Genomic DNA, 16,289 nt, shown 5'->3' on the forward strand with positions numbered 1-16,289 from the left:
CCTTGGTTGATGCATGACCCTCAATGGCATGTGTAGGTTACTCAACCATTTAGCTGCCAGGCAAGGTCCTATCCTCTTGACTACCAGTCAAAATTATAATTTTGATATTACTGAGCTTTTCTTGTTTACCAGTGCCCTTAATTAGAGCATTGTTAGACTGCAAATCCTTGTTCATGAGGTTAAGTAAAATGAAATTGTTGTAATAAGTGTTAATAAAAGGTAATGTAGCATGAGATAAAGGAATCAGGAATACATTTCTATTTCACAATTATTATCATTATTATTATTATTATTGTTATTATTATTATTATTATTATTATTATTATTATTATTATTATTATAATTATTATTATTTATGATTTATTTATTTTTTTCCATTTCTGCCTCTGGCGCCGGTAGACTTTCTTGGTGGGGCCTGATGGTCGGCTCCAGTCTGTTATGGCGCAGGCAAGTGTTTATAGTGGCGCCATCTGGCTTGGCTCATGCTGCCCTCCTGAACTCATCTTTGATACTTTCTTGGAGAGAGAATTTAAAAGTCCGGGTTGATAGGTAGTCTTCAAGACAGCACGTGGGTATTCTTAGGCTACTCAGCAGTGAGTGAAAAATCCCAGCTTGTGGTGGTGGGCGGGATGAGAACCCGCGTCCTCCTGGACGCAGTGCCCACACACTAACCACCCAGCCACTGCCTCCCCATAAGAGTCTTGTAAGAGGGGACTTAAAAAGATATGGCTGCTATGCTGCTGGAGGCTGTGGTTGATGCCTGGGCTCCCCTCTAGTATTATCACCCATAACACCCATCAGAATGGTCATATGGCCTATTGTTGACATCTTTCCCTGCATATGTGAGAAATAGGATCGTTGATAATGCTGATTATTATTGAACTACTCAGCAAGCCTCCAGCACGTACCCTTTTCATCTTCACCTCCCCATTGTCTTTCTACTGCTTCCTACCTCTCTACCACTTCTCCCACAATTTTAATCCCATTTATATGGACTCTGCTTAGGGTCTTTAAGTGGGGCCCATGCAATTCAAGGACCTTCATTTTTTAGTTGTGGTTTGAAAGAACATAGTGTATATTTCAGCAGATAAGACAACATTGAATAATAAGAATAAGAGACAAGGGCATCTTATTGGCCAGATAAAGAAACAATGACCTTCGAATTTCAACTCTAAATACTAATGTAGATAAATTTTGTAATCCACCCTATACAATGTTTTTATATAGCACATTTATGTTGGACCTTATAGTCATTCCTTCATGAATATATTGCAAATACTAACCTCAACATCCTGTACAATCTTAATGTTGAGTCGGCGAAAGTTTCTTGAATTGTCAATCCAGAAAACAGTTGTAGTGTTTATAATACTGAACAATTTTTATTTCTAACTAAAATACATGACCAGTGTGGTATTACACCAATAAAAACATTGTGAAATAATAACTTTTAAAATCCATATAAATCACAAGCTTTATTGTCTGAGGCAAGAGTTCTTCAAACATCCTGAGACTCATTGTTTACATTGTCATTGTTTGGGTCCAAGACAGAATCTGGTGAGTCGGCTTCACCTTTGTCCTTTGTGTCTCACAATACATCCTCTTCAATACCTTTCATTGCATTTGTGATATCATACTTATTGAAAGAATTTAGTACAATCTCTACTTTAACACTATCCTGTATTCTGATCCCAAAATCTCACAGTACTCCCAGTGATGCGCACATTACCCCTACCTCCATCATCGTCTTATACCACAGATATGAAATTTAGACTGAATTCTGGGCCTTGTCTTATCCAAAGGTTGCCTTATTTGCCAAAATATACAGTATGTCCTTTGTCTCCCTTTGTCTCACCCTTATGGTGTAAACATATATCTGCCAAGAAGTTAAGAATGCATAAATAATTACATGTTTTATTTTGTCCATGCCACATTTATCATCTGATGTCACGTGTACCTCAGCCTGTCACTACTCACACAAGAATGTTTGTTTACACCTGCTAAAGTGTCTCTGGGCTCTCGTCACTCATATGTTTGACTTCACATGTTTTTTAGTCATTTGGAAAGATATCATTGTCCATGGTTTCCAAAAATTCTCTGATCAAATAAATAAAACAGATCTTTAACACCTGGAACAAAGCTGGATATAAGCAACAGAGCAGGAGTGGGTGAATGCTTTCGTTAGGTGAGGTCCATCATTGAGTGATGTGACAGCAATTATGAATTAACCATGAGAAGCATTAAGAAGAGTAAAGACAAGATTTAAGTTCAATAATTTAGTTGAAGGAAGTGTCGGTCAAGCTTGCTTTTAAAGGAGTCAATCCTGTTGCATTGGACCACTGAAGGTGGGAGCTTATTCCATTATCGCACTACGTTAATGAAGAAAAATTTGGTGCAGTCAGAATTTACTTGTTTACACTTCTGTTTTGTGCCAATTTAGTAATATGTTTGTAATTCCATAATGGATAACATGTAATTGTGTTATGTCTGCACACTGACTGTTAACATGAGGAAAAAAATATGTTATGGGTTATAGTAACTCATATGTCCTGTAAACCTGATACATTTTCTATTTTTGAGGGGACACACATTTACATGTAGTATATGTGCAGCTAGGAATGTAAACATTTTTTATCACATCACTTTAGTTCCTTATGGTGTTGCTCCCATCTAGTTCTGGCTTTCTTTTTAATTACAATGATAGGTTTTAAATCATTGTTTGTTTTATAAGATTTCAAACTATGTGGAGTTTCTACAGAATGTGCCCCAAGCATATACCAAAGCTTCATATTTCTTGTTTCATAAAAGAAAAAATAGTTAATGATGTTCAACATTCATACTAAAGCTTCATGCCTTTCATCATCATGTAAAGTTAACCCTTTTAGTATCTAATGGGGATACTGAAAATAATGAAGTGTGCTAGAGGAGAAACTACATTTGAATTGATTTATATTAGATTATTTATTTTATTTTATTTTATTTTATTTTTTTGTTTGGATAAAGAAAATGGAGTTCCAATATTGGTCATAAGATACTGTGTGTCTGATTACAATTGTGTCTTTCTCCATGCTGATACACTGAAAATTTAGGAAAACATTGTTTTATTTTATTTTGTTACAGGTCATTGCAGCAGCTGGAAAGCCATTCCAAGGGCAACTTGCACCACACATGCTGACAGCTACAGCAGGCAAGGCAGGAGTCCTTCAGGCTGGAGGTCAAGGTAATTGGTCTGGCAGTTTTGGCCATAGGGTAGATCATGTTTTTAAGTTCAAGAGAAAGGTTAATCTAGGTTGATTATACAGAAGACTGCATTACAACCATTACAATGTTGTTCCAATAGGTTACTCTCCTGCGGCCATCCCAACCACAGGTAACCAGACTCTGGTGATCAGTCAGCTGCCCGTGGGGGTCATCAGCAGTCAGCAGCACAACATTCTCCCAGCACACTCCTCAGCCCACAAGGCCACAGACATGCAGAAGGTAAGTGAGGTGATGAATTTTATAACGTGACCTATCCAATCATCACCAGATTAATACTCACTGGAGACGGATAGGCAGTCTCCTTTGATCCGTGCCCCCTGTCCACCCCACTGAATGGGCATAGGGTGTCAGTCAGGAGTTGTGTTCTGCCTCCTGGATGTGTGTGGGGATGTGATGTAAGGTTACAGTTATACCCAAATATTCATCACTTGAACTCCAAGCTCTTTCTGAGAGAGTTCTTGTTGATGCTTGTAAGTTTAGCACATAACCAGACCTTGGTGAGTAACACACACACACACACACACACACACACACACACACACACACACACACACACACACACACACACACACACACACGCACGCACTCCGTGGCGCAACTGGTTAAAGCGCTGCGCTGCCAGGCTTCACAGTCTGACAGGGCGGCGGTTTGAGCCCACTCAGGCCGGATTCTTTCCGTTGACTAGGAGTGGTTACTGTCCCCCCTTGAGCAAGGGGGATGACCAATGAGGTGTGTGGTGTGTGAGGTCCTGGCAGTACCCATAGATCGATGATAAAGAGCACTTGCTCATGTCAGGAGGGTATACCTGCTGGCGATTACGAGTCCAACACGTGATCAGGCCATGGTGGTAAATTACACACACACACAACACACACACACACACACACACACACACACACACACACACACACACACACACACACACACACATGAGAACATAGATTTACATAGAAATTCAAAACACACAGACCCTATGGTGCAGACTAGGCAGTCTGTCTTTAAACCTAAGGGCCGCTTTCACAGTCACTTTTGTTTGTTTTGATCGATACCAATGGTGGCGATCGCCGCTATAGTATTTCCATGTGAAACTGGCCGATGGGGTAGTGGCGGCTGTGGGGTTAGCCTAGCCCTGCACCTTACCACACACTCTCAACACCTCTTGCTGCCTCTGCAGCCATTACTACCCCATCGGCCAGTTTACTTGGAAATACTATAGCGCCGATCACTGCCATTGGTAACAATCCAAACAAACAAAAATGACTGAAAGCGGCCCTAAGTTATTTTATACGTATTAGTAAAATGGCTCCAAAACTTTGCATTTCTACTTTAGTAAATATTAAGTTGAAGGAAGTGTCAGTCTAGCTTGTTTTTATGGAGTCATTCATGTTGCACTGAACCACTGAAGGTGTGAGCTTATTCCATTCTCACACTTTAATGTTTGTGAATGAAAATTTGGTAGTCTGAATTTCTTTGTTTACACTTATTATTTCTCATTTGCAAAGTATCATTGACTATAAACAGTTCTGATTTGTCCACATTCGTAAAGCCAGCCATTAAGTGTTTTAAAACATTCGATCAGTTTTCCTTGGAGGTGACGTTTCTCAAGAGAGAACATGTTAAGAGTTGAGAGCCTTTTGTCATAAGGTTTATTAAGAACATAAGAACGTAGGAGTCTGCAAGAGGCTGGTAGGCCTGTACAAAGGAGCTGCCTCGCAAGGAAGAGATAATTTTTGTTGCCCAATGTTGAACACCTTCTACAGCATTGGTCATAGGAGATGCCCCCCCCCATAAAACCAATGAGGGATACGTGCAGTATGACGGATGTCCAATTCAACTACAGTCTATGTGGCAACACTTTTGGTGGTATCTGGTAACCCCAGCGGTGTTCCTCAAGTCTGTAGGGTATACAATACATGAGTCAGTGGCTCCCAGGCCTTTGTATTGGGAGCTAATTTGCTGCTATTTACCACCCGCAACCTCAGATTATTGTATGTTTGCTATTTCTTATTTCTTCATGCAACGATGCTACAAATGTTTCAGAATGGGGGCCAAGACCTGTACCAAAGAGGAGAGGGCTAGAATTTTGGCTCTGAAGGAAGAAAATGTCCCAGTACGAGAAATAGCGCACTGTCTGGGACCGTGGGACGTGACAGACACACCATTCAACGCATACTGGCGGCCGCTCACCCCGGTAGGCAGGTGGCGAGCGACCACCAGAATGCATTAAATAAGGCGTCGTGTCACGCCCCTGATGGCGCTCTATTTCTTGTATTGGGACATTTTCTTCCTTCAGAGCCAAAATTCTAGCCCTCTCCTCCTTGGTACAGGCCTTGGGCCCCATCCTGAGACATTTGTAGCGTCGTTGCATGAAGAAATAGTGAACATACAAAAATCTGAGATTGCGGGTAGTAAATAGTGGCAAATTAGCTGCCTTATACAAAGGCCTGGGAGCCGCGCATATACCTCATTGGTTTTATGGGGGGTTCATCTCCTATGATCGTTGCTGTAATTTAGCAATTCTTTTTAAAGTTTTTGTTTTACCCTGCAGTTGTTTCCTGTGTAATAAAAAAAAAAAAAATACAATAATAATAAAACAACTGTGACATGAAAAAGCACAAGTATAGAAATAGATATGATTCGGAACAAAGAAATGTAGGGTACATAGAAGTGATGAGGTGAAGAATGAGGATTTACCAGAGAGGGGTATCATGGCAAGTCCTATAAAGTATATGTAAAGTAATAAAGGAGAATGTCCTTAGGTGTAGAAGCCATATTGAAAGGATGGGAAAAATAGAAGTCATGAAAAGAATATATGCCACTCAAGTTGAGAGTGAAAGCAAGAAGGAACAATCTAAAAGATTGTCAGTTGTGGCAGAAGACTGATTATTCAAGTGTGGAATGGAAATGAAAGATGCAAGAGATCTTAATACTGAAAAGCTGGAATGGAAGAAATCTGTTACATATAAATATCCAAGTATGTATATAAGGGTCATTCCTCTTTTAATTTTAAAATCCAATGTTTAGTATATGAGAAATTATTGTGCCAGTGACAGTAATGTACAAGTAAAGTTGCAGTCTAAACAACAGGGTGTGAATGTGCAATGTGGGTGATTAGTAAATTAAAATACTTTATGGCTATGTACATTCATTAGGTGTTATATATGAGTCCTGTATTTATGTACTTTTGAAATACATTAATAAACTAGGTGCATATATTCTTCTTTTACAGCAAGGAATAACATGGGCAACACAAGGCACCCTACACTCCCCAACTCTTCTTGCCACGCAGAATCAACCAATTTTCATACGAGGTGGACAGCCTGGGCCAGAGAATGTGTACATCTCCAACCCTCAGCCTCAGGCTATGCATGCCACTAATTGTAAGTTTGGCATCACGTCTTGATTGTTTGATCGAATTATATACCATTTAGCCCTCAATTTCCACTTCACATGCTCATTATTGAGATATTTCTTTTGATTTTTAAAATTTATTTGCATTGTTTTTAGCATCATGAATTTTACTGTTTTTCTATTCCATATTTTCTTAACCCCTCTCAGTGCAGTAAACTGGAAAACTGGTGTTTGTGATGATTGTAATAATATGTGACAGTTAAAGTGTCCCAGTCTAATCAAGTTTCATTTTCAAGCTATGATGCCACCCATTGCATCTGTGCAGCACAACACTCAAGCACCCAAACCCAGAGCTGGAATGGAGATCCCTGCCAACATCCAACCCAAGGCTCCCAACATGCGTCCCCCCATCCTCCCCTCCAACACCACACAGATTCGTCCTGGGTCTTCAGTCTCCACCCAGACAGCTGGGCAACAATTGGCCCCAGGACATATCGCACCTCCAAGGCCACAGGTAAAGGCATCATAGTATATAGGTATATGCCCTCCACATATGAAACTTTACAACATGTAATGTATGTTTTAAAAGTCAATAAAGAGGAAAGTTTAATTTTTACATTTGATAATTTTAGAATATCATTATTAGTAGTAAAAATGTAAAAAAATAATTATATATTTAGATTAATTAGTCAGGTTCTATCTATGCCTCTGATGGCTTTACTATAGTTTGCTACTTGCATAACACTTTATTAAATGCACAATCCACAGGGAAATGTTGACAGATGTGTATGCTCAGAAAATAAAGAAGGTACAGCTTTGATTCTAACATTGTTAACGAAATCTGTAGTTTGATCAGCAACAATAATAGTGTAGTTAATTTTTCTTCATATTTTCCTTTTTAACAGAATAAAATGCGTGGGAAGAGTGGAACAAGCCGTGGTTCTCCTGCAATGGGTAATGCCACTCAGATGTCTACCGCTGCACAAATGTCTCACAATACAGTCACCAATAGTAACACCATGGTAGCAACAGCTGTCACTGCTAATGCTGGTACTCAAGTGATGCATCCAACATCAGTGTCTCCTGCCCCCATGTCCAATGCCTCATCAGTATCTGCACCAAACAAAGCCATTACTCAGTCAGCATCAGTACAAGCAATCACCAGCATTAGCCAAACAAAGTAAGTATATTTGCTCAAATATATGAAAAAGCTTCCTCTCTGAAATGTATATTTTTGGGGTACATTTAGTGAGTAATTTCATAGTTAAGATTTATATTGAAAATGACAATTTGAAAACAACATAACACATTTTGGATTTGAATATTTTACAATATTTGTGTATATGAGAAGTTAATTGTGTGTATGCATCCAGCCATTTTTAGGTTTGTTTTACCAATCCTCAATTTCTATTTAAGTTCTGAATATTTAGGTTTGTTGTTCATTTGAGAAGTGCAAGTGGTATAACAAGGGTGATTATTGAATCTGTAAGTGTAGTGTAAATGAGTTTTGTATTTGCTTTCTCTCTCTCCACCATCTCCTCCTCCTCCTCCCTTCCTCCCTCCCTCCCTTTCGCTCTCCTTTCTTCCTCTCCTCTCCCCTCTCTCCCTCCCCCCCCCCACTTTCTCTCTCTCTCTCTCCCATTTCTCTCTCTCTCTCTCTCTCTCTCTCTCTCTCTCTCTCTCTCTCTCTCTCTCTCTCTCTCTCTCTCTCTCTCTCTCTCTCTCTCTCTCTCTCTCTCTCTCTCTCTCTCTCTCTCTCTCTCTCTCTCTCTCTCTCTCATATTAGCAGCATGTTCAAAATAATCCTATTCTTTTTTATGAGAGGTCAGCTGTATTAGTCTATCACACCTTGCTTGATAGGAAATGTTGATAATGAATAAAAATATATAAGTTTTGTATTATTATCTTCACAGACCTGGAGTGCCGATGACACCTCCCACTGCCCCACTTCCCCCAGCTGGCCAGCCTCCTCCAGGTCTGCCACATTTAGTCAGAGCTCAAATGGGTAAACCGCAACAGACTGCCACAGGAGTTGCACAGGTCTCTGTGGCCCCATCACCTCCCACTCTAATGTCAAATGTGTCACTACAAACTCATGCAACAATACAGCCTATGACGAGTCAAGCTCCTGCTACTACCACTGCTCCAGTTCTTGCTCCTATGAACACTGCCTTACAACAACAGTCACATCAGCAGCAGCAGGAGCAGCAGCAGCAGCACCACCACCACCAACAACAACAACAACAACAACAACAACAGCAACAGCACCACCAACAACAGCAGCAGCAACAGCAACAGCAACAACAGCAGCAACAACAGCAACAACAACAACAGCAGCAGCAGCAGCAGCAACAACAACAACAACAACAACAACAACAACAACAACAACAACAACATCAACAACATCAACAACAACAACAACAACAAATGCAACAGCAGCAGACTGCTAATGGTCCTGTGTCTCAAGTCACTACATCCATGCAACCTCCAATCTTGTCTCCAGCTCCAGCAATGGTTCCTAGCTCTACCACACAGTCAGTACTGCAGTCAAAGACTGAAGTAAAAATTGAAAACAGCCTTCATAAAAAAGTGAATCCACTGACCCCAACCACAACTGAGGGCAGCCCAGTGAAAAAAGTTAGTCCTATGACACCTGCCAGCATGATGACCTCATCAGCTGCCACCCACAACACTCAGACAGTGCCTTCACAAATGTCTTCGCAGACACAAGTGCCAACTGTGAATGGAACATCAAGTGAAAGTGGGGAAAGTAAGTGGATTTCTTTGATTATATTATACTTATGAATAGCTACTGTGAATGTGATTATTGCTAAGATACTTGAAAATAGCCATAGAAGCCTTATGTCAATTTTGATCAGCAAAACTGCTTCCCATCTTATCACTCACCTAAATGGCAGGTCAGCCTTCAGAAAGATGTCAAAGATAAAAAGATCACAGTAAAATTTGCCTTAGAAATAGTAACATCATTGAATCTTAAACTTAAGCAAACATGAATATCTGTATTTTTTATATTTTTTTTACCAGACCATGGGCAAGCAAAGTGTCCAGTGTCCGTTTTGTCCTTGGAGGTTGTGAAACTGTCAACTTAGTCCCACATTTTTTGTTCTTAAAAATATAAGTGCTTTCCATACAAATGTTCCATGAGACATCTTTCTAGTAAAGGCTAAAAGCAGTGGGATGTTATGTACATCAATTATTTTCGTCACTTGTCATAGACATCCACTTATACATCATCATCATCTTCAGCCATTACTAGTCCACTGCAGGACTAGGGTGCATCCCGACACTCCCCATCTCTCTCTGTCTGATGTTGTGTACTCCATACTGCTCCAGCAAATTCTCTTATTTAATTTCACTTCATGGTTTTCTCTCTGCCCTGGCTTATAAAATTCTGGCTTGCTGTTCTGTTATTTTGGTTATTAGTTATACACATGATCTGATCTGCCAAAGTTCATTTCTTATTCTCAATCATTATTAAAATATCTTCAACTTTTGTCTGTTTCCTAATCTGTCGCTTCCTGCCTTTCCACATAATATCCAGCATTTTTTGCTCCATTTTTTTTAGTGCACTTATTAGCTTTCTCTCTAAGTCTTAAGTTTTTAATTGTATGGTAGAACTGACACGATACACTGATTGCACACTTTTTCATCATTTAGAGCAACAGGTTGCTATTTAAGATATTACTATGCTTACCGGAAGCACTTCATCTCATCCCTATTCTCTTTCTTATTTCTTTTTTGTTGATTAGGTTTGCATTAATTGTTCATCCTAGAGGTGTGTATTCCTCAGCTCTCAGAGTTTTCTGTTTCTAATCATTTGTTGTTCTGCCAACTGATTATTAACCCTTTCAATATGGTGATGCAGACGTCGGTGTCACAGTATGGAAAGGGTTAAGAGGAAATGGAAGAGGAGTAATCCTCTTCTAAACCTCTTAATCCTCTTCCATCTCCTCTGAGGAAATGGAAGAGGATTAAGAGGTTTAGAAGAGGATTACTCCTCTTCCATTTCCTCTTAACCCTTTCCATACTGTGTTAAGAGGAAATGGAAGAGGATTAAGAGGTTTAGAAGAGGATTACTCCTCTTCCGTTTCCTCTTAACTCTTTCCATACTGTGATGCCGACGTCTGTGTCACATATTGAAAGGGTTAAACATTACCTTTTTCTTCACCTTCATACCTTCTTTCAAATTTACTCTTTCTGTAGAGTTCCTTGATCATTCTTGGTAAGGTTTCCTTAAAATCACTTTGAAAGATTATATCATTTGTGAATCTAAGTTTTTATTTCTGAAGCTCAGAACTCTAAAGGTGGTGGACATGATAAAGTCTCCACTTTTCCTGTCCTTACACTCTGCTTTTGTCTATTTGTTGATTTGTTTATGTATGTATTTCCAATTTGATTAAATACCATGAATGTCTAGCACCCTCATAAGTTTGGAATTTTCTAAGAGATTGGCTTAGTTCCAGATAAAACTCCACAGTCAACCATCAATGGCACAGCCCACCCACCTGTGTCCTCGGTCACCGTCAGTAGTGGTCCCCCCAAGGCTATGGTAAAGCCACAAGTTCTCACCCATGTCATTGAAGGCTTTGTTATACATGAAGGTAAGAAAGAACATCATTTACATTTTTTCAGTTAAATATGCAATTGCTGTGTCTGTCTCCCTCTCTTTGATTTCCTGTTATATTAAGTTACCTCTTAATCATGATGATCATCTCTTGTTTCTTATCCTGAGTTACTTTTTTCATTATCATCAGCTTTTTGTAGCTGCATAGGAGTGAATGAGTAAATGGTAAATATAATGTGCCAGGTATCAGAGGCCATATGGCACTATGGTCAGAAATCAGTAAAAGTAAAATTGTGTGAAGGATGATACAGTACTAGGAAGAAGAGAGCTGCAAGTTATAGTAAGATGGTCAAAGTGAATGGAGAGTCAGGTTTTATTGGAGGAGGGGAAGTATTGCTCTCAAATGAGATAATAAGTGAGTGTTAATGGTAAAATAAGTAAAGGAAAAAAGATATGGTAATATATGAAAGAAAAGAGCTGTAAGTTATACTAAGCTGATCAAAGCAGTAGAGAGTGTGGATTCATTAAAGGCGGGGAATGTTACTATCTAACGAGGTGTGGTGATTCTGCAAGAAAAATTACCAGGATGCGATAATGGTGGGAATAGAGGAGCTAAAGACAGAAGGGGTAGAAAGAGTAGAGAAGCCCGGGATAGTAGGTGCAGAAAAACCTGAGCTGGGAGGTAAGGAAGCAGGAGGAGCGTCTGAGTAGAAAGAAGAGAGGTGGAACAGAGAATTACTACCGATGCCAGGAGGTAAGGAATAATTGGGGAAAAATTTTGTGGTGGATGGGATAGTGGAGGAAGGGAAAGGGGAAGTCTCAAGAGGAGAGATAGGAGGGAAAGGGAGGTAGGAGAGGAAAAGGTGTCGATAGTTTATAGATGGAGGAAGTAGGTAGGGGAGGGGATGGAAGGTTATGACATGGGCATGAACATCAGCAGAAACATGAAGGACAGTGCTTGAAGTTGCAGGTGGTGGAATAAAGGAGAGGAGTGAGACTGAGGTATCAAGGTGAGATTGAGCTATGAAATCTGCACTGGACGAGATGGTCTCATCAGGAAAGGCTGGAAAGGAGTCACAGAGAACAAAGGCTTTCTTAAGGGGAGGAGGAGAAGAATAAGTGCAAGGAGCTCATGAAGAATGGGTAGAATTAAGATCAGTATTAGGTTTGAGATTTGTGGTTGTATGTGCATAAGAGTGCAATAGGAGAGGAGTAGTTTTTAAGGTTATAGGAATAGAGGATTGAGTGTTGGATGCAAGACAGAGAAAGGATTAGCAAGTGAGAGTGAAGGAACAACTGGAGGGGCAAATGGGAGAGGACAGATGAGAAGGAGTGATGTAGAGGTATGGAAAGTGAAGAGGTGAAACAGGAGGGGAGATGAGGCAGCAGGACCAGTTCTGAATAATGTTGTGGTAGAAGAAGCTAGCAGAGGAGCTATCTGGGAGAGGGGGGTAGGAGTGAAGCCCAAGATTCTTTTGGAGTCAAGTCTTGTTTGAAAAGAAATGAAGCAGCTTCTGATTCAAAGTGGTAGGTAGGACAGCTTCTGTGGATGTTATGTCCTCCATTGCAATTTGTGCTAATGCATGTTTCTAAAGGGCAAGCAAAAGAGATCATGGCCAGGTTGAGCACAGAGTGTAGCATGCAGTAGATCTGCAATGTTAAGCATGGGAGTCAAAATCCCAGCAGTTTGGCACTGACAGGGAGAAAGGATGTATGGTTGAACTTTGCATATGTGTCTTATGTGTGTGTGTGTGTGAGGGGGGATGTATTTGTTTGGAAAGGTTTTGCTTGGCTTTGAATACAATTTTGGCAATGTATGTTCAGTATTCATGGTGACCACAATGCTATAGCAACAATATCAAGACTTCAGAAAAGAGTTCAAGAAGATCTTTGGAACAATTGACTAGTTAATGTCATTCGAGCACACACCTATTGGTATGAAGATGGTACTAGTACAGGTGATCCCCAACGTTCATAGATTCGCAAACTTGCAGATTTTCCATTGAAGAAACAGGTTTTCTAAGCAATAAATTCATGGCTGCTGCCCTCACAAACTCGGGCAATCAGTTGTGGCATCGGTTGTTTCTTGTGCAACAGCAAGTTTAATTTTGTCACCTGCTGCTCCCTGCTGCACCTCAACCTCCTACCTTACTCATTAAAAACTTGCAGTGTTATTTCATGTTCCATAGGCTATTTTTTTATGGTTTAGGCTGTTTTGAAGTGTTGAAATAAATTTTAGTGCCTTCCAGGGGTTATTTCTGAATGTACAGGCTGTGTCTGTGGGGTATGTCAATTCACAAGCAGCATTCACAGTAGTCTGTGTCCCCTAACCCCACGAATTTGGGGGTCACCTGTACTAGTGTTTAGACGAGGATCGGATGATACAGGGAAGGGTTTCCTGCTGATATCTGTTAGGGATTGCATTGGTTTGGCTTGAGTTTCTGTGTAAATAATTACTAGATGGGACAGGTAAGAAAAAAAGAAAGAAGCAGTGGTTCTTTTTCTTTTAATCGCAGATGAGCATTTGCCAGATGCTGCTTCACTTGACAAGATTTCATGGTGCCATTTAAGAAGTTTTTAAGCTAAGGGATATTTGCATCATCCTTGACAAGATAGCTGAACCCATATAAAACATTTCAGCTTTTAACTAACATTAGAGTGACATTTTCCTAAATGGATAAGGATATGATGAAGCTGGTGGTGTCGGTGATTTAACCAAGACTGGAATATGCAGTGGTGGTGTGGTGTCCACACACAAAAAAATGTTAGGGCAATAGAAAGAGTTCAGAGAACAGCAACAAAAATGGTGCCAAACTTGAGAGATATAACATATTAGGAGAGACTGGAAGGATTGGATTTGCCAACCTTGGAAGAGAGAAGAGAAAGAGAAGGCCTGATTGCATTGTACAGGGCAGTGAAGGAACTAGAAATGATCAAAGGGGATGACCTGTTTATATAGGATATTTGAAATACCAGGTCATAGTAAGAAATTGAGGAAAACAAGTTGCCTGAAAAATATCAATAAACATAGCTTTTCCAATTGATGAATTGACACCTGAAATGATCATGAAAAGGAGATGATTTAAGCCAAAAATATTGATAAATTTAATGCTAAACTTGATAAAGTGAAATTTGGAGACAGGAGCCTATGAATGTACAGTACTTCACTTCCTGTAAATCATAACTAGGAAAAACACATGCACACACACAAAAAAATGTCACCCAATTATGAGAGTAATAAGATCCCAACCCATATTCCAACATAATTGAAGCACAGAAGCTGAGAAACTTATTTTGATTCCTTCTACTAGTGATGTGATGTGTCTGAGATGGCAGTTGAAGCTGCTACATATATGTATGTGTACACACACAGATAGGCACCTGCACTGGGGAGTAATAACAGGGACTGGAGAAACTACCTCTAATAAGGTATCATTTGCCTGAATGGAATCATGGGACACCCAAACCAATAAGATACCTCTCCCAGTGCCAGTAAAACTAGAATTTGCTGCCGAGGAGCCACACATGACCACAGTCATAAACATGATCTTTTAAAAGACTATAAATGAGACCCCAAAGTCATATTAATACACCATAAAAAAATGTTAGCATACATTAATGTTGTATTCTCAAGAATACAAACACTATGAAAAAATGATATGGTTGAATTTTTATTTTTGTTCTTGTGATATTTTGTTTGCAGTGATGGTTTATCTGAATATTAGAAAAGCAAAAATTTCAAGCTATAATATAGCAAAAAAGAGCTCTGAATCCTCAGTATCATAGAAGCAAAATGTGTAAAATGAACTTGCATAAATAAGTTCACCTTTGATATGATTCAGATATTAAAATCCAAACAAAGTAATACTTTTCTAGACATCAATGTTATTATTTTCATAACTTTTAGGGACAGAATAGATGTACAGAGTGATGCCACTGCTTTCTATTTTGTCAACTTTAGCATAGGAAAAACTTGTGAGAAAACTGTGCAATATTTAAGAAACTGAGTTGTTGATAGCTTTAGAACATGGCTGATATACAGTGATATAAATCTTGGTGTGAGTGTAAAAATAGGTCTATTGATTTTTTATTACAACTAGAGAAATTTAGAGGCAGTTGTGTACATCATGCAGTTAATAATGCATACCAAGATTCAGTTGCTCATTCTAGACGTCCTCCCATAGAAACAATTGTATAACTCTTTCAAACCTTAAATGGGTGAGATGCTGAACTGAATTGAACACTGAAGCTTTAATGGCTATTCTGTGTACCTTGTTTGAGAAGCAGAACTGGTGCTGTGGTAGTTTTGCTACATCAGTGTTTTAGGCTAGCCAGATGTGTTACAGATTGGCTAGAATAGTGTGATATTTCCATATCATGTACTTAAACAGATAATTTCTTTAAGGAAATTATGGCTTGAATTTGGAAATAAATTTGTAATACTGTGAAAACATGAAAGGTTTTTATAAGAACCTATCTTAGGCAGCATAAAATTATATTGAATTATGAGAACACAAATAAATAAATTATAATCAAATAGTCATCAGATAAACTAGATTCAGTTTGAAACACCTTTATAGGTAACATTCCATGATATGATTTATCAGATTCATATTCCATCCCAAACTGTAAACTGTTTGGATGTTACATAAATATACTGCAACCTCATAATTTTGATATATTTATTTAAAGAGACTCAGAAGCAGCAATAAATAAATGTCGGATCTTTTCACAGCCTCTGAACCGTTCCCTGTAAATCGCTCATCTTTACTCACTGAGATCTCAAAACCTCGCCCCCCAAACTACACAAACACTGCAAATCCGGTTGCAGCAGTCACGTCTACCTCAGCCCAGGCACCCACAGGAGGACAGGCTGAAAAAGAAAATCAACCTGATGATGAGGCAACAAGTAAGTACGAGTCTTGATATTAAGTGCAATGCACCCTCCATACTGATTACTCTTTCTGATATAGGTGGTGAAACACGAAATTCACTGAAATAAATATTGCCAGTTCCAGATTATACATGTGGGGGAGAAACATATTTAAAGTAAGACTTGTTTCTCATTCGATTTGGTCAGATAACAATAATTGTT

At 39.3% G+C, this 16,289-nt stretch overlaps 1 protein-coding gene across 12 annotated transcripts in view; it reads left to right on the forward strand.

Moving 5' to 3' along the window:
- LOC127006573 (polyhomeotic-proximal chromatin protein-like) overlaps positions 1-16,289 on the forward strand; it is a 78,945-nt gene that overhangs the window by 51,094 nt on the left and 11,562 nt on the right. For 6 of the 12 annotated variants that reach the window (XM_050876623.1, XM_050876580.1, XM_050876640.1 and 3 more), the window contains 9 exons: positions 400-447; positions 3,118-3,217; positions 3,338-3,477; positions 6,488-6,638; positions 6,906-7,123; positions 7,515-7,789; positions 8,523-9,379; positions 11,088-11,231; positions 15,930-16,103. In XM_050876623.1, the coding sequence (XP_050732580.1) occupies positions 400-447; positions 3,118-3,217; positions 3,338-3,477; positions 6,488-6,638; positions 6,906-7,123; positions 7,515-7,789; positions 8,523-9,379; positions 11,088-11,231; positions 15,930-16,103 (2,107 nt within the window). The remainder of the gene's footprint in view (positions 1-399; positions 448-3,117; positions 3,218-3,337; positions 3,478-6,487; positions 6,639-6,905; positions 7,124-7,514; positions 7,790-8,522; positions 9,380-11,087; positions 11,232-15,929; positions 16,104-16,289) is intronic. The other 6 variants (XM_050876634.1, XM_050876666.1, XM_050876658.1 and 3 more) reach the window with 4 other exon arrangements.

Source organism: Eriocheir sinensis, chromosome 3, assembly GCF_024679095.1.
Source record: "Eriocheir sinensis breed Jianghai 21 chromosome 3, ASM2467909v1, whole genome shotgun sequence".
In the NCBI taxonomy this organism is placed as follows: domain Eukaryota; kingdom Metazoa; phylum Arthropoda; class Malacostraca; order Decapoda; family Varunidae; genus Eriocheir; species Eriocheir sinensis.